We start from the raw sequence: 26413 nt of genomic DNA on the forward strand, positions 1-26413 counted from the left end.
ATATTGACATTTTATTTTGTTGACACATAATTTTGTTGCTATTTTATTTGAAAATCTGAGAAGCATTCTCTACATTTGTTTTTTGTTGAATACCATACATATTTTTTTTCTAAACTTCACAATCATCTTGCACTACGTTTTGTTGATCTATCACATGAAATCGTAATAAAGCACATGTAACATTTAGATGATGATTCTCATTTACTTTTTAGTATTTACCTTCTTTTTGGTTGTTTTATTTTTTTCCAAAGAAACATTGTGTGGGTTTTTTTAAATTAAGCTTCAGTCCTTTTTCTTTTTTTATCCATGTAATCACCAACTTTGTGTTTCAGACAGCGCTCTCTTCTTGAAACACTTGAGAATATGACCTAAATTTAACACTTGTTCACAATATATTGTTTAAATTTGTCAACATTTGCTACAGAAATGAGAAGATTCACATGGTACAAGATTATACACTGACTTTAAAAGCTGTTTGGTTTTTTGCTCTTTTTCTACCTGAGATTTAAAATGAATTTGCACTAAAAGTTACATTCAAGGTCAATTAAAAATGTTGCGTTTTTTGATAAATAATGACACTTTTAATGCAAAGTAACTGCATTAAAAGTTATTATTTACACTTCTTGTGAAGTGTCTTCATGAACATTCATGAAAACTCCTTCATATATCGTGTTTATCCACACCCTTTTAAATAAAGTGTTGCCAAATAGGGTGAAGTTTGTGATTGTAACGTGACAAAATGTGGAAAAGTTTAAGGAGTGGGACAGGATTTAAAGTGAGGCTGCATTTCACTGGTGCAGACACTAGATGGCACAAATGAGTCAGATTGATGTCGCTGACTTGATTAAGCTGAATAAATAAAAGTAAAAACGACAAATTAAAGTTTGTGATTTCTTTAATTCATTAGTAATATCTTAATAGAAATATTTTTTGAAAGTTTATAGTTTTTGAGTGTGTGCGTGTGTGTATTAAAATAGTTACGGAACCATATGTCTTCATGAGTACTGAGAAACGGATACTGTTACATCCGGATTAAAAATGCTCCATTTGTCTTTTTCTCTTAATTCGAGCCAGATGTTACTTCCAGCACCGGGACGCAGCGTGTCACTCAGCCCGCCTGTGACCAATCAGTGCGCGGCTAAGCTCCTCCCTCCCGCCCCGGCAGGAGCGGCTGGGTCCCGGCGGGGTTCTCCTCCTTTCCGCTGCTCCGCTCTCCGAGTCCGGCTGTTTGTGCTCCCAGAGCTGCTCGGCCTGCCCATGGACAGAGGAGCGATGCTGACCGCGGCTCTGCTGTGCTGCTGGAGCTGCACCGTGTGTGTGGTCACAGCCATCCGGAGGACGGATCTGTTCCCTTTCGGGGATTTGAACGGAGATTTAATTCTACCAGAGGGCGACGATGAGACATCCAGAGCGCTGACCCTACCGAGACCCTTTTACTTTTTTGACTCCCCTTTTTCCCAGCTCTATGTAAGTCACTTTTTATTTAGTTTTTCCTCCATTTTTAGTTTGTAACAGCTTAATTTGTTCTAATGCATTTGCAAATTTGCTCCAGTTTGTCATTCTCCTTAACATGGAAAGACTTCCTGCAGTAAAAAGATGTAAAAAAAAAAAAAAACAAAAGAAAAGAAAATTACTGTTTAGCTATAATTGTTTATAGATTTTTTTTAATGTTAGAATATTATTAATGTACTTCAACAATCATAAACGAACCAGGTGACGCTGTTATTATTTTTATGTCATTTGCTGATGTATCTAACAGGTCCCTCTTGTAAGTTTCAAGAGATTTTTCTGTATGAATAAATTATCATTTCTAGTCGTAATAATAATAACAAAAAAGGTAAGAAACAGATTACACAGATTTCCAAACTACAGAATCCACCGTGTTGTAATTTATTTTTAAATTTGCTAATAAAAATCTAAAAAAAATGAATGAATGACAATACGCTGTTGCCACCATCATCTATTATGAGGTCTATTTAGCGAAGTGGAAGGAAAATTATAAATTTTCTCAATTTTTACAACAATTTAATCTTCATAAATTTAGCTGTTTTGCAAGGGTTGGTTTGAAAACATTAGTGAACAAACATCGGTTTGAACTTCATCAAGTCATTTAAAAGCTTTTGTACTGCCATTTCCCAATTTAAACTGACATTTAAATTGGAAACATTAAGTAATTAAACATATGTACCTAATAAAGTGAGTACTAAACAGGGATGTTTCTAGTAAAAGTTCGTCAGTGTGGGCAGTAATCATTTTATGTTCTGATTCTAATTGTTCACATTTTGTGCTTCTTTGCATCACACTTCACAGGAATTATTGGTCATGCTCTGCCATCAAGGATAATATCAGACTGAAAGTCATTTAAATGTGGTTTGCTGGTTTCCTAAACATAATCAGGTCCAGACAGGGGATCCTTGGGGCTGTTTCAGTGGTTTAGGGAGGTAATGAAGAGGTTCATTATGTGGTTCCCGGGGGTTCCAGTGGCTTATAGGGGATGTGGGTTCATTTGGAGTCATTTTTAACACCAAAGATTTGTGTCTTGGTTTAGGTGGCCACGAATGGCATCGTCTCGGCTCAGGACCTGCCAATGGAAAAGCAGTATGTTGATGATGGTCTGCCTACAGACTTCCCCGTTGTGGCTCCGTTCCTGGCCGACATTGACACAAGTGGAGGACGAGGAAACATTTACTACCGCCTTACTGAAACACCCAGTGTACTTAACAGATTTGCTCAGGTATGTCGGATTTGAAGTTGTCTGGTTTTCAAACTTCAAAAATGTAAAAACCGTGCTTCAGATTTGGCTTCTTCCCCTTTTGGTTCATCCTCCATTAGTGCATTCCATTGTCCTTCCCTTGTTCATTTGTCATTCTCTCCTCTCTTCATCCGTTGGTTCATTCATCTTACACCTCCAGGAGGTTCACCGGGGCTTCCCAGATGCAAAATTCACTCCCACACACGCCGTGGTGGCAACGTGGGAAAACGTCGCTGCGTACGAAGAACAAGCTCGAGCCACTGGCGCTACCAACAAGGTAAGGCAGACAAAGGTACAACACTCACAATCTTTGTCCAAATTCAACCCCCTGCTAGCGGACTTTGGTGTTCTGGAGACACACAGTCCCAAATTCCTGTAAATCGTGTTTCGCTCATACTAATCCTGAGGTGGGAGGTACATAACCCCCACCTTTCCCCTCCTAATCTGCCTCTTAACCTTTTTAAAGGGTCAGAGGCCATCTTTAAGTGTCATCAAAGAGTCCCCTGCCCTACCAACCCATTACTCCTTCCTCCAGTTCCCACACTAACCTTGCCCACTCAAGCATAGACCAACTCTCCTGTTACCTAGTCTTCATAAAGTTTCTAGAAATATTGTTTCATATAGTTTGGGGATTTTGAGAGGAATGTAGAGAGGAAATAAGTTGCTGAAACTGGGTCAAGAGTTTAGCTGTAGGCTACAACTTGAGTCACGTTTGTTTACCTTGCAACTACCAATAAATGAATCAACAGTTATCACTAAAGTCTTCAACAAATGCTAGAACCAACAAATAGTAAGTGCACAAAGTATGTGTCTTATGTCCGTACGATTAAAACGGTCAACAAAAAATTCAACCAGGATTTCCCTGCAGGAGCTGTTTGACAGATGTGCCCAGCTCCAGCTGCTGCTCCCATGATGAATGGCGCAATAAGTGGGCTAAACTAGCTGCATGTTGTGCACCTGTTTCATTCCTTTCCACAAGATATAAGCTAAAGCAAGTTGACCAGATTTACAGTATTTCACAACTCATGCTTTGAAAATCCACGTTGTTATGTTAAAACAGCAACCTGTAATGTATTTTGTTGGGATTATGTAAATGAAGGAAGGAGTACTGCCAATCCACCAAGACACGGCTGTCCACACACAAGATCCCGCCTTCTTCCTGCTGGAGGGCAAAAACCTACTCACCGAAGATCAATACCATTGGTTTTAGCTATTAGCCTACCTAAACTACCAACATAACACGCTAAATCTTAAATATACAGCATGATATATAAAATAAAAAGGGACACAGTGCTTTGCTACTAATGTATCACATTACAAGGGTCAGGTAATAGCTTGACTTTGAAAACCTTAACATGTAGAAGTGTAGAATCCAGTGTTTGGGTTCAGTAAAAAAATAAATAATACAACCCACTTACCATCTCTGACAGATCAATTGCATAGCAGGTATTTAAATTAGCTCCGTTCAGACGATCACTTATCAATAACATTCAACATGTCTATAGTAACTCTGGAGGAGTTGCAGAGATCCACAGCTGGGAGTCTTTCATCCTCCCTTTTCATCACAAATAACTCTAATTCAATGAAAAGCATAAAGTTTCAATACTTTCTGAGTGACTACATGTTTGTGAAAAATATAGGCCCTTCATTTTAAACAAGTCACAGTTACAGGCCCATTAGAAAAGCTTTTCTTGAACTGCATCAGAAACTTTGCTTCAGTTGAACCCTGGGAAAGACTCTAAGTAAAGCCAGGCAGACTGAGGTGATCGATTGAACAAACATTGCTTTGTAGTTCCTGGTGTGCAGCTTGTGGGATGGTGGGATGAAGGGAGTGGCAGATTCAAGGAAAACCCCCAAGGAATCTTTCTGTGACCGTCCAACCCTCTCAGCAGTGGTTGCTCTTTGTCTTCGCTTTCCTTGTATATTTTCTTTTAGATTTATTTCTATCTTGCTGTCTGATCAAAGCCAAATATTGAAACAATTATCAAGCACTTTAGGACTTTGCTCAGTACCTTGAGCTTGGTTTGACTGCAGTGATGCCAATGTTTTAAATCAGGATAAGTCTCCTGATCTGGGGTACAAAATGCCTCTACTGGAGTTTGTAGTTTAAAGGATCCATCCTTTGGAACGGATTGGTGTCTCTGCTTCACTGTGTCTCCTTTGGACTGATAGCATCTTCCTTTGAAGAGATTAGCCAGAGGTGCAGGGTGGGGTGGAAGGGGGCTGGGGTGGTATGTGTGTGTGTGAACTGATTAATCTGAGGTGTGTGTTTCTTAGGGTTGTGTATAAGAAGTCATGGGGTGGCGTTTTGGGGGAAGGGCCAGACTGTGGGGTGTTCTGGAGTTGGACGGGAAACAAGAAGTGCTTAAGGAAACAAATATCAGACATGAAGACCAATAAAGCAAAAGAGTCACCATTCGCATCATTCTTGCTTAAAAAGATAGATTTCTGACTTGTATGCATAAACCTATATACCTTCTAAAAATGCTACTAGCATAAATCAATTTGAACACAAAGACGTTGGTATATTAAGTTTGTATATTTGCTTACTTTGGTAATGATTTCTACAGAAAAGCTTTCAGTTTTTGTTTCTTTAGAATACTTTATTTTTGATTTTTTTAGTAATAATATCACAAGTATTAACTGACAGGACAAAATTGGTTCACAACAAAGCACAATTCAAACAATGAGACATATTTAAAGTAAAATACATGTGTTAACGGATCAATGTTAGTGATTTCTTTCACCACTTCAGTCATCATAGCTGCAGTGTGTCTGTAAGCACTTCCAATCTTTCTGCAATAACCTTATCTTCACTTTTACATATTATTAAATCATATTGATGTTCATCACTCCATCAGTTTCATAAAAACCAACCAATCTCCCCCAAAATAATCTAGCAGATGCATTATTTACCTTTCCAGGGAATGTCCTTTGTCATTTGAGCAAAATCAGGAAATTTCTGTTTAATAAAAAATAAAAACAAGGTCATTTTGATCAGACCTGTGGTCATTTTGAAGAGAACTGGAGAAATGCTGCTAAGACTACTAAATAATTTGTAAATAATATATTTAAGGTCTGTATTCGCTTTTGTCTCATTACGTCTAGAATAAAACAAACACAGCATTTCAGAAAACAAACAATGTACCAACAGGGACTGTTATGTTTTCTGTTATTGGTGAAAATCCTGAAGGAGAATGTCCCGCCATCCCCAATAAATTAAGGTTTTGGAGTGACCTGGTTAAAGTACAGACTTAAATCTGACTGAGATGGTGAGAAAAACCCTTAAAAATAGTGGCCGACTTGAAGGAATTCAGCAAAGAATGGGTGAAAATTCTTCCATATCAATAGAAAATTAGGATTCCTACTTCAGAGGGTTTTAAGCCGATCATTTCATACAGAATGCCCCTTTAGTTTTCCAGTCTCTCTCAACTTGGTTTTCTCTTTAGCACCATAGGAAGTGTTTCAGGAATAAGATTTGTTGTTTCTGAGGCCCACCAGCTGTGACGTCTGGGGGTTCTTCTTGGATTATGTTCAGTCAAAGCGTGTTCTGACCACTCTTCAACTTTGACACCATGTTATTCTGACCACATGCAGTGGGACTCTTTGAGTTTTTCAGTTTCTTAAGAGGCAAGGATGACAAAAACGACATTACATCTGGAACCCAGTCAGAAAAAATATGTTTTTTATCTCAACAAACCTTACAAGGACCAAAGAATATAATCTGTAAATGTTCTTCAATCAATTCAAAGGTTTATAAACTCAGACACAAAAGTTTACAAGACATGAGTGGAACATTGAGTGCACAGTTCCTGACCAGAAATCTGTGCGGTGGCGTGTGTTAATGTGTGTGCCTGTGTTGCCAGTTCCCACGATGAAGCCACGCTGGTGATACTGGCAACCGGACCACAGCTGCTGTCTGTGTCTCTGCCTGTTTGCAGCTGCTCTGTGGTTAACGGGCTGAAACACCAGCAACCAAAAACACACATGTAGAACATGGATCCTGACCTCTTTTCCACATTATGCTCCAGGCTAACCACACTACACATACCTCTGACTTCAATTTGTGCAAAACCTACAGCGCCGAAATGCAGCGCTTCTATGTAATTACTCAAATGGGTTTCTTTGGAGGTATTTTCAGCAGTTAGCATGCTACCTCTACTAAATGATGCATGGTTTTTAAAAGAGTTGATACTGCTGCGGTTATAGATGCAAGTAATTTGGGATGCTTCTCTGCCAGTTTTGCATAACTAGAGACTCCAGTTTTTCCCATTCTTCTTTGGCACGTAGTCCAAACTCACACAGATTTTCAAGTCTTTCCTTTGACTTTGACTGGACCATTCTAACATACAACCTATCATTCCAGTCTGCTATTGTGCCTAGCAGTTGTTGTTCATTGTTTAAGTCCATCAATCTGGATTCTATTTACTAATTTAGTGCCTTCTTAAGGACTGGATTTTGTTTAGAAGTATTGGAATAAATTGGGTTGTATATATCTATGGGTTGTATATATCTCTTTTCATGTTTTTAGCTATTCAGTTGAATGTCTCAGCCGAAGAGACACAAAATGAGAGATTATATAACATTTACAGTGATACCAGAAGCATCTTAAGTCATTTGTAGACATGTTTTCAGAGTTCTCTGCAGTTTTTACAAGCCAAATTTGCAGTACCGTCACTCCACGATACTTTGCACTATCTGAAAAATACCAACGGTTTCTGAAAGGGGAAACATTGTGCTTTCCAGCCAATAACAAAACTATCTAGACGGAGATTTGAGACTTTGGCCTTAAGGGGTTAACGTAAAGCATGTTAAAATCAATGTATCAATCTTTTTTCTTAATGTGACAAAAATTGTAAAGTTCTAAATGTGTGAATACTATTGCGAGGTATTCATAAAGTTAGTTTAGTGAGCCAAATAAAGTTTTAAATAAAGCTTTGTAAGCCTTGTATATCGACTTTGATTAACACAGAGGACTTGGGTTGTTTAAATTAAAGACTGTGACGGTCTGCGGTTTGTTATATGTAATGTGAAACATGTGAAACACATGTTGCAGAACAGAACACACTACATGAAACTATGTGTTTCAAATCTAATGCAGACATTGTAATTATTTACTGGGAAGTCCGGCCAGCTATCAGGCAGACAATGCTACCCACATAACATAAATCATCTGTAATCTCCCTGAAAAGAAAAGCAGCAGCAGAAGGTTTGCAGTAATTGATGTCTGTGTTTGTCTTTGGTCAGCACCACTAGTGTCAGCACCCTATTTTAAAAAAAGAAAAAGGTGTGAGGGAATGCCTGCAGGAAGGTTGAGTGTTGAGGTACAATTTCTGAAAGCCTTTCATCTCTGTTGGCTGTAATTTGTTTTCTTCCAGCTGTGAGTCTGTAAAGAACACCAAAAGGTCTTTGCCAAGGCAGTGAAACAGCACAAGCATTTGGCAAATAACCAAACAGATAGAGGCGGGATTGGGAGGAAAACATAACAAAATGGGGTTTTCCCAACATACTATAGTAGGTGGAGAGAACTGAAGATTATAGCATAGCCATTTGTGGTTGCAACAATATTAACACAATGATTAGTCATACAGAGAAGACATTCCAAGTAAATTCAACATTTACTTAGTGCTATTGTATCCTCCCATTGTCTATTCCCATGGTAAAGACAAATCAATACCTGCTTAAAGGTTATATTCAAAATCTGACAGACCTCATAGGAACATATCTGTTCTAATTTATTGAATGTGACTACATGTGATCATTATGGGGAGAGAAAAACTCAAGCATTTTTTCAAGAGGTATTTGGCTTTTCTTCATCATACGTAAACTCTAGCTGCTGTTTTTCTTTAGTGTTCTTGTCAGAAGATGTTCAGTTCATCGTTGCCTAAACCTAGCAGACCTGCACCATTTCCTTCCAGTTCATCCACCCCCCAAACTCTTTAACCAAACCTTTAGAGAGTCCAGAAAGTGGAACTAGAAGTGAAAGTTTTCTGCTGTCCTGCTCCACATGAGACAAATGGATAGTGGTGGAAATGTACTTTCGTTCCTTTACAGTTTGTTGTGGTGATGTGAGAGCTGAATGGAGGATGAACAAGTATTTGTTTGTTTCAACATTCACCAGTTGACTATGAATGATGTGTAACTATGAATGATGTTGGAAATGGGATTGGTCTCATGTTATAGAGAAAAATGGGTATTTACTTGCCTCAAAAAGACTGATGTTATCTTAAGTATACTTTGAATGCCCTCTGGGCGTATTCTAGTGGAGTCGTTTTGACCATGTTCCATAAGGAGAAGGTCTTGGGCCAAACCCAAGACAAACAGCAATAAGCCAACCCAGGAAGAGGCTTATCTTTACATTCAAACTGTTTAGTGCTGGAGGTATTTCTCTCTTCATTATGATTGAGTGTCCAAACTTCAATATCCGTTTCCCCCAGCTTTCCCTGCTGACAACTGTCTGCTTGTTCCCCAACTTAAGCAGATCTAAACTGTGAAAGTATTAGGTCGCAATAGAACTTAATGGATGCTCCATTCTTAACCCATAATGTGTTGGACAACGTTTAATAGGCTCCGCTCTTCTAAGATGGGGTTTCCGGTGAAGTTCTTCCACACCAGACTCACTCATCCATGTTTTTACAAACCCTACTTTGTGTACTGGTGTACAGTCATCTTGAAGCATTGAATTATCCGAAATATGTTGGCATTCCTTTCACTGGAACCAATGCGAAGAGATGTAACTCCGGAAAAAACCCTTCAACACTAGATGTTACTCTGGACACAGTGCGGTTAGGTAAGTCTCCTTCTGGCCGTTGCCAAGAAATGACCAAAAAAATCCTTTGGATTGCCAGAAAGAGAGGTAACATTCACCACTCTACAGACCAGCAGAGAACATGTCTCCAATGGCATCATGGAAACATGTTCCAATAAAACATTATACCACTTCACCAGAAGCATTGCATTGCACTTGGGGACTTAAGGGTTGAATGGAGTTCTTTGATCATGAAGGTCTCTTTAGTTTGGCAGCGTTGGTGTCATTCCCAATCATTTCCACTTTGTTATAATACCACTAACAATTGAATATGGGTTATTTAGTAGTGAGAAGAAAAAAATCACTAGGTACAATCCTGGACTTCCTGAGAGTAGACCATTTCTTCAGAAAGTAGTCTGCATTCCTAGTTTCTGGATTTTTTGTAAGTCTGTGGCCACAGAGGTGATTGGAATACCTGAAGTCAATGTTTTAAAGAGGTGATTGAGCCAGTACTTTAGGGTTCATTATAGTATACTTCCTTTTTCTCTGATTTACCTACCTACTAAACCTTTCCCTCTGGCCTTTGAAAGGTTCTCCCTCCAGAGCCCCTTAATACAAGGGGAAAACACACAAATACAGTATGCACCTCAACAACCTCTTTGTACCCATCTCTTCTTTGCCTTAAATACTTACATTTAATTGCGGTATTTAAACAAAAAAACAGTCTAAAAAATTCCTGCTCCTCGCTAATTAGAAAGAGTCTGGACAGTACAAAGTCCTCCCCCTCCTACAAACAACAAGACAGGTTTAAGATGTTGATGTAAACAATTAGGAGCAGGCCCACATACGTTCACATGAGATGACTATAACCAAAGGGACATCTGTGTTTGTTTGCGCCCCGTGGCTCTTTGTCTAATGAGAACTGGTTTCCAAGCTGTAACATCACCCTGAAGGACGGTCAGATTCAGAGAGACAGCTGGGGAGCTCAACATCTGGGCCGGGGGTGGTCAGGACCAGTGGTGTTCTATATACATCAGTTTCTGAATGTCTGTGTCGATGTGCATGCAGGTAACCGGGAGCAGTTCCAAAGAAAAACAACGTAGGATTGCTCAAAGTGTTTCCCTCATTCATAAAATCTGAGTGTTTGTAGTGTGGTTTGTAGTAGGCAGAGTGGCCCACGTTTCCTCATGCGTCGGTCCGTATAGATTAAATGTTTAGAAAGGCAGATCAACAAATGGTTGTGGTGGGTGTAAGGGGCAGAAAGAGGGGTGAGAAAGCCACAATACCCAGCGAAACAGGAGATGAGAGAGGAAGGGGGGAGGAGAAGTGAGAAGATTAAACATTAGAGGTGAGTTTTTGAAGCAGAGGAGGCGGCCTTGTCAGTTGGGGTATAGTGGAGAGTAGCACGACCTGGAATGGGATTGTTACAATTTGATAAAATACAAGGTTTGAACATACATTTTGGAATAAAATACATAACATGATCTAATTATTTTCTTTACAATGACAAGTATATCATTGTAAAACAATATAGAATAATTGTTACTGAGATTCTCAGCTATGATTTTAAAGCTACATTATCTTATTAGCTGTGTATCTGTTGCAAATCTGTGCAAAACTATGTCAATGTTCCGCTGGTGTTGAAAAAATACAAAGTGTTTCCACTAAAATCACACATGAATACGTTTCATAAGATAAGTCATTAAAAACATGCAGCGCCATCACCCTCCTAACACTTCCGGTCGTCTTCTTTGTTGTTTCTGCCAGTAGTAACAGATGATGCATGATGCAGAAAAAGCGTTTTCATTGCAGTTTTGCGAAATACACAAATTTCCTCGTGCTTTTTATCTAAGTTTTTTGAAATTACCATGTCTCAGTTAAGCAAATTTATGTTCATAATTCCAATGTGCGCAATTACATGGTCAATGGAAACGCAGCAGAAAGGGTTGTCATGCTCCTTTAGTTTCCATACTACGTGCAGCCCTGTCACAGGCGTTGCAATAAAAGGACTTTAAACCGTAGCAGTAGTGTGATAGGAAACCTATATTTTAAAGAAGTAGAACTTGATACTAGTAACTGTCTCTTTTCTGGTAAAACATATAAAAAAAGACAGATTTCACTAATTATTATTGTTTTTAACACCTTAATTTAATCAGCTGAAAAAGAAACAGAAATACTCAATTAGGAATATAAAAACATTACTTTGAGTTAGTTCACCTACTGTCTCAGTATCTCTAAACAGATAATTCCCATATTAATTCCAAAACAAAGCCGTTTATGCCAGTATATTGAACTGAAGTGATGATTACGTTGTTTGCAGATGACACTGTGATCTGTAAAGAAAGTAGGAAGCAAATGGAAGATAATGATGGTGAAGCTGCATTGAGTAGAGATACTCAAGGTGGCTTGACAGACTTTATGTACGTCTGTTGCTTCCTACTGAGGAATAATATATGAAGTATGACTTTATAAATAAAGTCATGTTTTACACTAACTTCTGTTTGAATCCTATTCAGTTTGTGTTTCTTTATTGTGTCTCTGAAGGTCAATACGTTCCAAACTGTGATTGGATACGATGAAACTGACTCGTACGTTCTCTTCCTTTATCCCGAAGATGGACTCAACTTTTTTGGGACGCGACCCAAGGTAAATTTCATGGGTTATCTGCAGTCTTATAGACACACGGTTTGTTCAAACTGTTTCAGCTAAAACCGGTTTGAAATCACTTGTTTTCTATTTGTTTTCCCAGGAGTCCTATAATGTGGAGATAGAGTTTCCTGCTAGAGTTGGCTTCAGTAGAGGAGAAGTTTCATTTTTCATCATCTCCAAAACCGATGGACCTTTTTACAGCGTTGCCCAAGATGAAAACAGTGTTAAAAGGCTTTCTCAGTAAGTAAAATTATATTACAAGCTCTTAAAACCAACAACCCTTGGCAGCTGTGGACCACACAATTTAAAAACTGTTACATGATTGCACAAGTAAAGCCTGGTGGCCCGCCAGGCTTATAATACACTAAGGGGAACCCTGCATGATTATAAACAATTATGTAAATGACTGGGATTGTTTTGAACGTCAGAAAAAAAGTTTAATTTTAGAAACTTTACAGTGTTAGCCTCTTAAATATTTAAAACACTCTCATATACAACTGAGAAAAAATGTTGGCTACAAGCTACCAAATAAGTTGACTAACACTTTTCATCTTATTCACCTTGTAAATTAAACAACAAATAAAACAGAAAACCTTTTAAAATATTAAATGTATTTGCTTAGATAAATAACTCAGTTCACTGATGAGGCTAGCTAGCAACCAAGAAACTTCACATTGTTGCTAGGCATTTTAAAGTTTGTTCTGTATTGTCTGATGTTTTTACTTTACTTTTTAATTTGTACTTTTGCTCCACATACTCATGTAGTTTCCTCATTTCAACCCTGGTAACATTGGACTATTGTCATCTATTGTAAAACGTAGTAATGTTACATGAAAACAGTAAAAACCATGTATTAAATTAATCTGGAGGAGGATTTCTCTTCTTTATTCACTGAATTCTCTTAATGCCAAATTAAAACAAACAATGTGGAAATTAAGTATATTTGTCAAAAAGAAGATCTTGTTATTGGTTGGTTGGCTTGAAAGGAAAAACTTGACAACTGATGAATCCTGATCTGATTCTCCAGGGTTGGAAATACCGGCGTTCCAGGTGTTTGGCTCTTCCACACTGGAAAACGGTTTTCTTTTCAAGAGATCATTCCTGCATCCATTGGTGGTCTCCTTGCTGTCCCCCCTACTGCTGGTTATGGTCTCTATCTGGTAATAATTGTTTGTTGTGCCGTCCAACGTTTAGCTCTCTCATCTCATCGTTCTGAAGACTTCACTTGCTTTCTCTCCAAGGACACAACCACTCCAGAATATGAGTTTGATGATTACAACTTTGAGCCAGAGAGCCAAGAAGAAGTGGATGCTGCTGGTAGTCCCGACTCTCCAAATACTCGATCGGAAGACTCCGATCGCCAGTTATCGTACAACAGAGAAGACGTGCCGTTGACCTTGGAGCCGGTAGAAAGGCAGTACGCTCCACCCAGGTTTCCACTGACGGTTCCAGAAGGGCGCACTCAACGGGTCGAGGAACAGCAGCCACAGGTAGCAAATGTATCCTTAAGTTGTTGCTCTAAACTTCCTTTAATCCTCTTTTTTATTTTATTTAGTCCTTCCATCTTATTTACTTCCCTTAATCCATCTTACTTTTCTTCTTGTAATCAGTAGAGATGCACCAATCCGATATTTATATCTGTATCGGTCCAAATTTTGAAACAAATTCTAGATCGGGTATCGGTAACAATGTGTCCAAACCTTTTGGGTAGATCTATTCAGTCTAAATCTATCCTTCATTCTCTGAGCGATGTCATCCTTTATTATTTATTCCTAACTTAATTTTCTGGACGATTTGCTTAGTTTGACCAAGATAGTCAACATATTGTATTTGCCAGCCTTTATTATTGATTTTACATTCTTTGTTATACTCCTAATTGCACTGACTGAACAAATTAAAGTTGTTTTTATATGTTTGATCAAGTGTATTTAAGTGCAGATTTATTTGGCTTCCTTTGGAGGTGGTGGACGTCTACCCCCCTCTGAGAAACCCGCCCCCCTCTGGAGGTCATGTGGTCAGCGTGGATGAAGAGGATGTTGACTTTGACACAGGAGGTGAGAGACAAACCACACATGCATCTGTTTTTGTTTACTGGCTAACGTCAGGCTAAGAATGGCATGGGAGAAAATACTCGGGAGTTATAGGTGGGGCCTTTCTCTTTCTAAAATAAGTCCAGACTCTTTACACTTTACTGAGATCAATTCCTTTGGAGGATTAGCTTCATAATTTGGATTTGGATCAATCAGATTTTTAACATTTACCCAACTCTGTCTATTGGTAGTTTGGTAAATTAGATCCAAAACGCTCATAGATTTTGATAGTGATTGGATCATAAAAAGATAATCCACCAAAGGTTTGGTCTTTTCAAGCAAGGATGAAAAGTCGTTCAGTATATTGTATGCTTAAAACTGCAACTAATAGGATTTTGTGTAACTAATTGCTGTTTTTCTTTATGAATTATAATAAAGTAGCAGTACACATTGTGCTGTTTTCATGCTGTAAGCGCTCATTAATTATTTATATTAGGAGTAAGATTTTATAGCTATTAAATTAGCTAGAAAATCTAGCTAAAATGATTTTAGCTGAGATGCTGCTAGTCTCTTTTTAAAGGTGCAGTATGTCACTTTTACATAAAAAGTGTCTTCTTTTTTTTTACATATTTGTTAAACCTGTCACCACGTCACAACGGTTTAATATGAGACAAATAGTCTATGAAAATCTCCATCTCTTACGTAAGCTACTATTGCTGTCTAAAGAAATGCTCCACTCCCAACGAGAAACTACCAATCACATCAAGGGGGAGGGTCTTAGCGCTGTCAATCAGTCTTATTTACATGGTGCTAAATGATCTAATGGAGGAGAAACAACTTACCATTTATCCGCTGTCATTGGTGGATATGCTAACTAGCCTTAGCATTCACAACAAGCTTTGCTAGCTACAGAGGGGTTGATTGACAGTGCCAGGACTCGTCTCCTGGCTCTGATTGGTTGTTTCAAGTTAGCACTGATAAGAGGAAATCGATTTTTTTCACAGGTTATCTGTTTAATGTCATACAACAAATATGTAAAAAAATCTATTTTATTTTATGAAAAATAGCTAAATTCATCTATTCTTCCCACAGTTACAACTTCCTCACTGAAGAGCGTTTGTGTTAGCATGACTTTGTAGCAAAAAATCATATAATTCCAGTTGATTTCTCTGTAGATTTTTAATATTTGTGTAAAAATCATTGTTTCTAAACAGCTTTGTTATTTTACATTGACAAATTAAAATAAAATTTCCATAGAAATGTGTATAGGCCAAAACTCGACACCAATCTACACCTTTGTAACTAAAATCTTTTACTTTTTTTTTTTTGCTAGCCAGAAACTAGAAAAATATAATCTGCATTTTCAGCTTCTTTTGGGGAAAAAAAGAAACTAAATTTGGATTTAAAAGCCAACAATTAGCCAAATTCCTTATATATCTCATGAAATTTATCTTTGGAGCGCCATGTGTTACAGATTCCTGGTATTTCATCAGAACAAACCCAGAGCAGCTTTCAACAAGAGTGTGTGTGTGTTGCCTAGGAAGCAATCCCACACTGTGAACCAGATGACTTTTGTTGTGAAATGATGCTAAACAAATAGCTGAATTAACCGAGTTTCAGATCTTTCCCCCATTGAAAATGGGAGTCGAATTACTGCAGTAATAGACTGCAGCCCTGATCCTGTTGCTGCTCAATAAAAGCGGGAAGGTGATTTAACACAATCAGAAACACATGTCTCTTAAATATGTTTTTTTTTTTATTCTTTTTTGTTGTTACTATTTGTTAGATTCGTCTACGTTTATTTATTTATAGTTACTCTACTTATATTTTAATCTACATATATATTCAAGTCAAATGTACAAATAAGAGATGTATGTTTTCTTGTGTTTTAAAAAACTTTTTTGAATTTGGTTTTGTAGGTTTACAGTTTTCACATCTGGTGAATTTCTTCCCTAGTTTGTCATTTTACTACAGCTTTCTTTGGGTAAATTTTCAAAGCTATTTCTAAATTTAATAAAAGACTTTACGGTTTACATATAACACACTGAGTGGGAAGGAAAACTAAACCACCTGCTGTTCAACATGGAAGGTTGAATACAGATGCACACCACACTTTCCAGATTTTTTAAAAGAAATTATAAAACCGGTTTAAAACCATTTATAATTTCCTCTCAGTCATACTTAAACACTACTTTCTGTTTAACTCTTAAAATTCCCTCTAAATCTGTGAAAAGTTTGTTTTTGTGTTCAGGAGTAACAATATGTATCAAATATGAGCCAATATGGAGGAACGGTGAGAAGCAGGAGGGTAACTCTACCCCTGCTTTCTGTGGCGGAGCTGCTCAGCAGCCAGCAGTACAATACAGCCGTTGTGCAGCGCGACTCCAGGTGTGTGTGTGTGTGTATGGGTGCGTGTGTGTGTGTGTGTGTTCAGTACTCCCTCCCTTGCTGCTGCTCTCCAAGGATTTAGTCATAAACAGAAAGTGTTTTCAGTCAACCTGGTTACATAAGGTTTAACGAGTCTGTGTTGGTCAAAACTCATGACGTCGACTCACTTCGAATGAATAAATAACATTTATTATTTATTTATTTATTATAAATGTAGCTTGGATAACAAGAGAATAATTCAGGATCTTCTCAAAAAAGATTTTACCTTAAATTACAAGAAAACTCAGGTTTTTGTTTCTTTCTGTTGTTCTTATTGTGGATATTTTAGATATATTTTATCTGAGAAAATAAAAAAACCAACCAGAAGTCATCAAGACGAGACAAAACAGAGAAAGAAACACATTACTAAAGTAAAACATATATTGTAACGTAACTTAGAGCTTTACAAGATAAAGTTTCAGAGAATGAAATATTACTTTAAAAAATTTTTGCAAATAAAAATCTGAAAAGTGAGAACTGCATATTCGTCATCCCTCCTGTGTCAATCTTTGTACATTTAGAGATTTTCTGCATTTTTCTTTGCAAAATTGCTTCTATTTTGTGAATGGAGAGATTAAATGAGAATCAGTTTTTAATCATAAACTCTCAGTTGGATTTAATCTGGATTTTTACCAGGCCGTTGTAAGACTTAGATTTGTTTTTCTGACTGTTTTGTCTTAAAATTAACTCACATACCCCCCAGAAAGAATCTAAAAACAGGGACACACCCAATCCCCCAACAAATACCCCTAACATAAATTCTTAATGTTAAAAATAACATTAAGAATTTAAAAATGATCATTTTTCAAAGCTTTTAAAGGTTTAAAGTCTGATTTCTTCTGCGCCACAGCAGATGTGCGTACCCTGTTCCAAAGAAAAAGGAAAGAAAGGAAAATAGTCACTTGGAGGTACTGAGTAAAGTTTGTCACTTTTAGTTTTACCCAGCTTTTGGAAACTTCCAACATAGCTACCAAGAAACCTGTTTACTCCATTTTTTAAATGCAGGTTTCTACATTTTCCTTATTTCCAAATAACTTACAAACAGTTTGCTTCATTTCTTGTATTGAAAAATGTAAACCTAGGATTGTTTAGCCTTTCCGAGCTCCTGTGATTGATTTGGGGATAAAACTGGGCTGTGAAGGTTAGATTATTTATCTCAGTGGTGATCTGAACCGTTTAGTTGTGTCGCTAAGCCAAGCAGAAAACGGTTTTTGCAACATGTGTCCTCACAATTTGAAAACAGTGGGAGGTAGGACTGCAGCAGCTGGTTTCTGTCCAAGGAGCACTTCGACATATGTTTGTGTATGTCTACATATTTCCCCAGATACCATCCACACATCCTGCCTGGATTTCCAAGCATGAATACCAGCTTTGTCCAATTTGTTTTCCTCCAATTCTGTCTTTTAAGTCAGAGCAATTATAAATGTTGTAATCAAGACAACAAATATGGCGCTTAAGCTAACATAGACGCGACTGCATGGTCATATTTAGCTTGATGGGAGAATCAAGGCAAAAGCAATGCAGCAGAAAATACAGAAACATGTAGATGAAACCATAATGTAGCATCAGAGGTAAAATGAACAGATGAATGGAGCTAAATAGAGGACAAAACTGGAAAATATGAAGCATATTCATATGTTGCAAGGTGTCTGTGCATCCTTAAAAAGTCTGGAACTATATTTCTCTTTTTCCCACTCAGTGATCCAGTACACTACAGAGAACAAGGAAACATGCGCCAGGTTAGTGAAAACAATATTTAGCTTGCCTGTAGTATTGTTACAGTAGCTTTATGACTAAATATATTTATCTATCTTTTTGTTTAGGTTCCAGCAGCAATGTTCCCAGAATGCATTCTGCTCAGATTACGCCACAGGATTTTGCTGCCACTGCCGACCGGGCTTCTACGGAAATGGCCGCCATTGTCTGCCAGACGGTAAGACAGTACATTTTAAGCACAAAAACACAGTTCAGTTCAGTTCCCAACCATTTAAAGGCCACTAGTACAATTAAAACCTTTAAAAGAAACACAAAAATGGTCTACAATCGGACTTTTTTGTATGTTTGACGTCGTCCTGCTCTCCAGGCGCTCCTCAGCGTGTCAGCGGTAAAGTGAGCGGCACGGTGACGGTGGGTTCGACTCCGGTTGAGCTGAACAACATCGACCTTCACGCCTACATCGTGGTTGGAGATGGAAGAGCTTACACAGCCATTAGTGAGGTAGATGACTCAAAACATAACCTTTAACCTCAGGAGATACAGTCACAACAACAAAATTAACCGAAAGAAATAAAACCACATTTTACAAATAAATAATATTCATTTAGTGAAATAGAAAGTCTCCACAGACAACTAATTGCTATAAATAATTCACCTTGTTAGTCTAATCTGTAGTTAACATCATTTAAATAGTTGCTACGGTAAGCAGTCATTCGAAATAGAGGCAACATCATATAAAACAAAGTAATTATAAAGTTGTAGATTTTAGCTTGTCATGTTATTGGTTAGCACAATTAGCAGCTAGCATTTCTGTTGTGTAGGTACCGGAACCAGTGGGCTGGGCCATGATGTCGGTTTCACCAGTCGGAGAGCTTTTCGGTTGGCTGTTTGCTCTGGAGCTGCCCAATAGCCAAGCGGGATTTAAAATCACAGGTGATCTTGTTTTTGTCCATTTCCTTGGACGACTCTAGCCACACACATGCAGATTGTTCTGTGGCGAGGACATTTTGTGCCTCGCTGACTCGTCACCCAGCCAGATGCATTTTCTCCAGAGATGCGATGCGATATGAAGCATCTAACTCCTCCGTTTAATAGGAAACAGCTGCATGTGTGTTTGTTTTGGAGAGCACATTTTTTCCCCCTTGTAGACAAAAGCAGCACCATTAAAGCAGTGTAAAAAAGCAAACCTGACAGTGATTGATTTGTTGATGTTTTGTTACCAGGTGCAGAATTCAGTCGTCATGCTGAGGTGGTGTTTAGCCCCGGCAACCAGCGCCTGTCCATCACGCAAACGGGCCGCGGCCTTGACGAACACAACCACCTCAGTGTGGATACTGTCATTAATGGCAATGTTCCATTCGTTCCACCTGGAGCTGAAGTTACTATGAAGCCCTTCAAGGAGACCTACCAGTACTACCCGTCTGGTAAACATTATATTACATAAGACAATCAATTTAAACCATTTTAAAGCTAAAGTAAGTTACTTTAATATGTTTTTTTTACATATTTGTTAAAATTATCATTATGTTCTGCCTTTTCCCAGTTTTAACCACTCAGTTAGAAACAACCAATCAGAGTCAGGAGGCGGGTTTTAGCGCTGTCAATCACTCTCATGCACAACCTCTCCCCGTTGCTCTATGCTACGCTACAGCTGGTTATATTATTTTATTTTATTAGGTTTATTTGATAGGGACAGTCACTCATTAACATAGACGAACTGAATAAATTTGAAGCAAGTGTCCTCAACGCAACATAACCTGCCAACAATGCTAAGGCTAGTTAGCATAGCCACTGGTGACGGTTTTCCAACTTTTTCTGCTGTTAGCACATTTAGCATTGTACATGAGGATGATTGACAGCACTAAGACCCGCCTCCTGGCTCTGATTGGTTGTTTTTGGTCGGGAGTGGTGCATTTATTTAGTAGCTCAAGAAGGAAGATTATCCGAATATCAGGTTATTGTTTTTGTTTTTACCTCCTGCAGTCGCCACCTCCAGCTCTGTCAGGGAGTTTTCTGTCGGTTTGCCTGAAAAGGCCTCAGAGTCTTACACGTTCCACCTGAAGCAGAACATCACCTACCGCGACTGTCGCCACGGAAACCAGGCTGCCACCCCGGAGACGCTGCAAATCAACATGGAGAGGGTGTTTGTGATGTACGTCAAGGAGGAGCGAATCCTGAGATACGCCATCACCAACAAGATCAGCCCGGTTGGAGGTTAGCATCCTAAACCTCATAATCCGCCTGATAATCTGTTGCATCTCAAAAAGTTCATTTTTGAGATCCTTACAAGTACTCGCATGCAGAAGCTGAGCTAGATGTTGTAACGAGTAAAAAATTCTTTAAAAAATGCTTATGTAGTAGATTTTGACATGAGTTGAATACTGAATTGGATTATTTTTAGATATAATGTTTGATAAAAGCAGTAGTGAACACACTTCTGCTAATCTGCTATTTTTTTGTTTTGTGCTTTAGCTTTTTTGCTAGCTTTGAAAACGTTTAGGCCACTTAGCATCATCTAAGTTACTTTTTCCGCATAAATTCTACAGCAATAATTTACTTGGCAATTCTCTAAACTTTGTCTGTGGCTACTGAATATTGATAAAATAGATATATAAGAACAAATATTAATAATCCTAGTAATCTAAAATAATATATGTCGGAAAATATGAATGTTAAATGAGAAAATTATTGCTAATTTATTTTAGTAACTCAAATAACGAAAGTGAATACACTCAGACTGATGTTTTCAAGCCTTTATTTTTGTAAATTAGGATGATTTTCCACTGACAGCTAATGAAAAGACAACATTTAGGATAATTAAATGTTCCAATAAAACAAATACAGAAATTTAGGTTTAATTAAAAATATTTACAGCATGTCTGAGCTTTTAATTCTTTCAAGGTTTTCAAGTTGGCTTTTAGCACTAAAGCATGAAAAACATAAACAACAAAGAGAAAAGGCTGACACACATGGACACAGTTAGCACACTGATTATAGTTTTAGATCTGGATCTTAACTGGATCGTGACCCAGATTACCCTGTGCCATAAAAGATTCACCTAATAATGACAGTTTAGATGCATAAATAAAACTCAGGACTGTTAGTATTTATGTTAAATGGTCCATGTTCTGAGTAGAATCACTTTCAGTGTTGCTTTAATTGCAGTTTATGTCACAGTTGACAGATTTATTTTGCATCATCCATATAATTACAGTCATGCTTTGGGTGTTTGCTAACACTTCGAGCAAAAGTGACTGGAACGGAGTTGTGTGCTAACAGGAGCCGTGTGAATCTATATAATTTGTGTATTTTGATTTGAAATGTTTGGTTTTGTGGTTTCAGAGCTTAAATCTCATGATTGAAGTGTTTGTTTTTAAGTCACTTTGCTCTTTTTGCCCCAGATCAAGAGACATAACCTAACAGATTATCTAATTCTACCAATATTTGTTTCAGTATTTTATTAGATTAATGATTGAAAAGTTTAAGACTCCTTCTGGATAGTGGTTTTAAATCCAAAAGTATCTACATCCTTTGATTTGTGTCATATTTTTTTTGATTCCTCCAGGGTTTACCTTTTATAAGCCTGGCGGGCCACCAGGCTTTACATGTCACCAGGCTAAGCATTGCTTATTTTTTAAAGTTTTTTAAAAATGTTTACATTTTTAAGGCTTTATAGTTGGTGTTTAGGTATTAATCTTCCAATCCTTTAATAACACATAATTATTAAGTGATATTTTCAAATTTCCTGTCAACTTTAAATATTTTCTAACTTAAAATATGGCGGATCGCTGGATGAACGACTACCCTAGCACCCAAACACCGGGGAAAGACTTATTCAGACTGAATGGAGCTTGTATGTGAACGCCATTTTCTTTTGGTTTTGCCAGAGTCTCAATTATATTTAGGTCAGGACTTTCAGGGGTTAACCCAATCAGTTTGTAAAAAATGTAATTAAAGATGAAAGCTGCTCAAACGATGAAGAGGAAAAGACAGAGCTTGCGGCAGAAAGCCAGAGAAAGGCTGCATTTTCTGCCCAGCGTTTGGACGCAGACCAAGTCTCTTTCACCGGAACGTCGGCACTCTGATTAAAAAGTCAAAGATGACACACGCTCATGCTAATACACTCTGAACACAGCTGGAAAAGCTTGCTGGGATCCGAGGCTCCGTAAACACAGGCTAAGTGATGTGTGTGTGTGGACAGAAAGCTTATTTTGTGTGTGTTAATTCACTTTCTGGGAAATAATATCTCAGCCAATGACAGATTTTGTTGAAGAGGGGGGTTGCTGGGCAGAATAGCTGCCCTGTGAGGTCATGAGAATCAGGAATTGTAGACATGCTTAAGGCACTGAAGTGATAAGACAACCACAAAACTAATTAACTGTATATATTCGCCTTTAGGAGGCTTTAAAAACATCACATCTACATTTCCTGTAATGGAGTCACTGGTGGGTTATTGTCCTGATGTAAAACCAAAATGGTCGTCTTCAGCCTACGGTTATAAACTGATGGATGGAGATTTTCTTATGATTTTCTAGTTGCAAGCACAATTCCTGGTTAAAGTTGTGTTGATCTTTTTCTTCCACATTACAATGATGCACTGGTTGGTGTTGATCTATCACATCAAATCCCATCAAAATACAAAGAAGGTTGGCTTATAAAGTAGCAAAAAAGACTGTACAGGGTGTCCACCATCCTTAAAAAGTCTTAAATTTGTGCATCTAATATCACGGCTATAAAATGTCTTAATTTTTTCTTTCTTTTTAAAGTAAGTTGACTTTAAATATGTTAATTAAAGGTCTAGAGTTAGTTAATCGTGTAATTTTTTCTCACAGGATTTTTCTGTCAGGTAAAAGTTTGAGTTGTGCTACCGGTAGCTAGCTGCTAATATATCCTAGCTAGCTGGCTAGCTTTTCTGTGTTTATCATGTTTCCAGTTGCCTAAATGACGTTTGTCATCATTGGATCATTTTTGGCAACCCATACAAGGCTAGGTGCATTCTGGGTTAAGGCTGTAGAGCAAGGGTGTCCAAAGTGTGGTCCAGGGGCCATTTGTGGCCCTTACAATGAGTTTGTGGGGCCCCTGACTGCAGTAGAAAAAGCTGATTCAAATGAGATGGACACTTTTTTAATTTATTTTTGAGATTTCCATGGCAAGTTTATGTCTTAAATGGAAAATGTACAACACAAAGAATGTTTCTTTCATTAGCAGATCATAGCATAAAGTCATGCCACAAACATCCTGTGATTGTTTTACTCAGAAACCCATTTGGGCTACACACAACAAAAGTTTTAAAAGAACATTCTGGTTATTCCCACTGAAAATGAACCCCAAACACAATAAAATATAAAATAATTGGTTCAAAAAGTTTAAAAATTGTAAACATTGAGGCAAATTTCAGACTAATGTTGGTTTTGGTAAAAAAAAAGGAACTTGTTCAATTTATTGTTATGCAGGTAAAGATTAAAGAATTCACAATAAGATGATTTTTGTGTTATTTAATAGAAAGAAAAGGCTAATTTTGACACCTGAGGATTTTAGCTTTGTCGCCTTCCTAAAATAATAAAATAAAAGTGAATTTAGAAGAAAAAAAACACCGCATTTTATTTCCAAAAGATGATTTAGTCAAAATTAGTCCATTATTTTAGGGAGCTGACAACATGTGATGTTCTCCTGTAAATTTCTGTCTTAAATTTCATTAAAAGCCCTTAAAAAGTCTTGAATTTGAGTTGGAAACTGCAGAAACCCTGCTCTGTGTGCTAACAGTTAGCCATAACGTTTAAAAAGCGGCTCCTGCAGCCTCTCTATTTCAATCTGTGCATTTGTGTTTGCTTGACAGGAAGAGGAACCACGTAAAAAGCAACAGGTGGGAAGCTGCAGCCATCACTTTGATGGTGTGCAGTGCATGTGTGGGATGTGTGTGTTCCTCACCCCTCTGTCCTGCTCGCCTTCCTTCTCTCCCTGTCTCTAATTATCTGTCAGGCATTTTTCTCCCATCCATGTGCAGCGCTGCCTCTCATCTGCCCTCCTTCCTGGCCACATTATACTTTGAAGAGTCTTTCTCTCCCTCTCTGATAATGATCCAAAATTGTTCTCTGGCCTGGGGAGATGAAGGCAAGCTGTGCGTTTTGTTTATGTTGTTTATGGTTAAAAAAAAAATACCTCTGATGGTTGCTAAATCTCTTACACGTCGTTAAAAACAGACATTACTCTCTCTTCCTGGTTTTATATTAAATGATCTCTGTGTGTAATCCTTTAAAATGTCATGTTTTTATGGGACACCACCGTCCTGTTGGACCACGTTTGAGGCTCAGAAGAGCAGGATTTCCCGTCCTGCAGAATCTGCACCACGTCTCTAATTCTTAGCACATTTATACATCTTCTTACATTCTTTTCTAATGATTTCCCAGAGTTTTTTTCTCTGCCAGATTCTCTGGAAATCCGTCTGAGGTTTTTTTATTTTATTTTTATTTGTTTTCAAAATTATTCATCTGAACCAGACGGCGGTATGAGGAAACACCACAAACCCCCTCTCCTGTTTGTATGCTGTCTCCTCTCTAATGTCTGGGACATGTGCGCCTAACCTCATCCACATGTTTTATTTGTATTGGGAACTTGAAGGGAGTCCCCTCTTTGGAGGAAACCATCCCAAGAAAATTTATCTGGAACATTTTACATGTTTCCCTGGATACGCGTTTCTGTAATCATCAAAATATTATCAGTAAATGTCCCAGATTGCAGTTGATCTGATGTTGGAAAAGACTGGAGGTGTTATTTCTAAATGCGAGAATATTGAAATATTCATATTTTCAACTAAAATTACTATATGAAGTTGTAATATTTGAGTTAGAGGAACAAAGCAGCACCTACCTTGTATTACAAAGTGAAATAATTTAAAAATAAAAGCAAGATATTATGAAGAGCTAACTTCACAAGTCGGGCTTATCTTTAGGAAAGCACCTAAAGGGGCCACCATCATGGGTGGGTACCGCTAACTAAAAGGTTAGTTGTGTACTAATCATAAACCTTAGTTCTGCTAATGCTAAAGTCCTATAACATCCCAGTAGTTAGCTGAAGCTAATGCTAAATTGTTACCTTAAATTCAAATCGTACCTGTCTTTAAAAGACTACAATCACTGAGCATTTATGTCCTATGACATCAACGAAAGAGAACATGAGAGGAAACTGAACTGCTATGTAAACAACCTTCAAAATAAGAGCATGGATATACACATCTAACGGCCTGAAACACTCTTAACTGTCCGTAACCAAAACTTCAACAGAGATGTTGAACATTATTCAGCCAAATGTTTTAAAAAACCCAACAAAAAACAGTTTAAAAAACACTAAATTAGCTAAAACAGCTGATTTATTTGGCTGTTTCCTAAGCAAGCTTTAAAATTTATCCAGAAAAATTTGTTTAGGAGTAGCTAAATATGCTAAAAAGTTAGCAAAAACACAAAAGCGTCAACTAAAAAACATTAGCTTCACTATTAGTGAAGTGAAGCTTGTGAAGAATCTTTCTGAAAGGCCACTACTCCATTACTCCAAACGTAAGATAAAAGTCAGATTACGGTGTAAAGTACAGGAGTAAATGACCAGTCTCTTTATCTAATCTCATCCAAGCTGCATTAAACTAAAATCAGTGTTTTTCTGTGACCTTTGCTGACTCTTGTATTTTGCATGTTGTAACAGATTCGTCGGAGGTTGAACTGTTGAACCCCTGCTATGCTGGGAACCATGACTGCGACACGACAGCACAATGCATCCCTCTGGAGGGCCAAGCTTTCCGGTGCCAATGTGCTACTGGCTATAGAGGAGATGGACAGAACTGTTATGGTAACTTCACCTCCCTGTCTTTCTGTTTCCACTCCTACACACACTCAGACATGAAGACTCATACTGATTGTGTTTGATTTTTGTTCTTCTGGAGATGAGAGACGGATATTTTCTTGATATACAATTAAAAAATACTTTATTGTAAGAGTTATTGTAGATTTTTATGACTGTGAGCTGCTTCTGTGTATAATAACTCCCTGTCCCGCTCCCTAAAGACTCTTATTTTTGTTTTGCAGTTCCTTTAGTCACTGGTAA

General features: G+C 37.8%; 1 protein-coding gene across 1 annotated transcript; it reads left to right on the top strand.

The window, feature by feature from the left end:
• The first annotated feature begins 1074 nt into the window (after nucleotides 1-1074).
• nid2a (nidogen 2a (osteonidogen)) lies at nucleotides 1075-26235 on the top strand. The gene is made up of 15 exons (XM_032557224.1): nucleotides 1075-1467; nucleotides 2549-2734; nucleotides 2913-3029; nucleotides 12045-12146; nucleotides 12250-12389; nucleotides 13177-13309; nucleotides 13391-13639; nucleotides 14110-14203; nucleotides 18306-18345; nucleotides 18430-18539; nucleotides 18690-18823; nucleotides 19144-19255; nucleotides 19546-19746; nucleotides 20306-20536; nucleotides 26015-26235. Exons 1-15 carry the CDS (start codon nucleotides 1075-1077, stop codon nucleotides 26233-26235), a joined length of 2463 nt encoding a protein of 820 aa, XP_032413115.1.
• Nucleotides 26236-26413: the final 178 nt, after the last annotated feature.

The sequence above is a fragment of the Xiphophorus hellerii genome, chromosome 24 (assembly GCF_003331165.1).
Source record: "Xiphophorus hellerii strain 12219 chromosome 24, Xiphophorus_hellerii-4.1, whole genome shotgun sequence".
NCBI classification, from domain to species: Eukaryota; Metazoa; Chordata; class Actinopteri; order Cyprinodontiformes; family Poeciliidae; genus Xiphophorus; species Xiphophorus hellerii.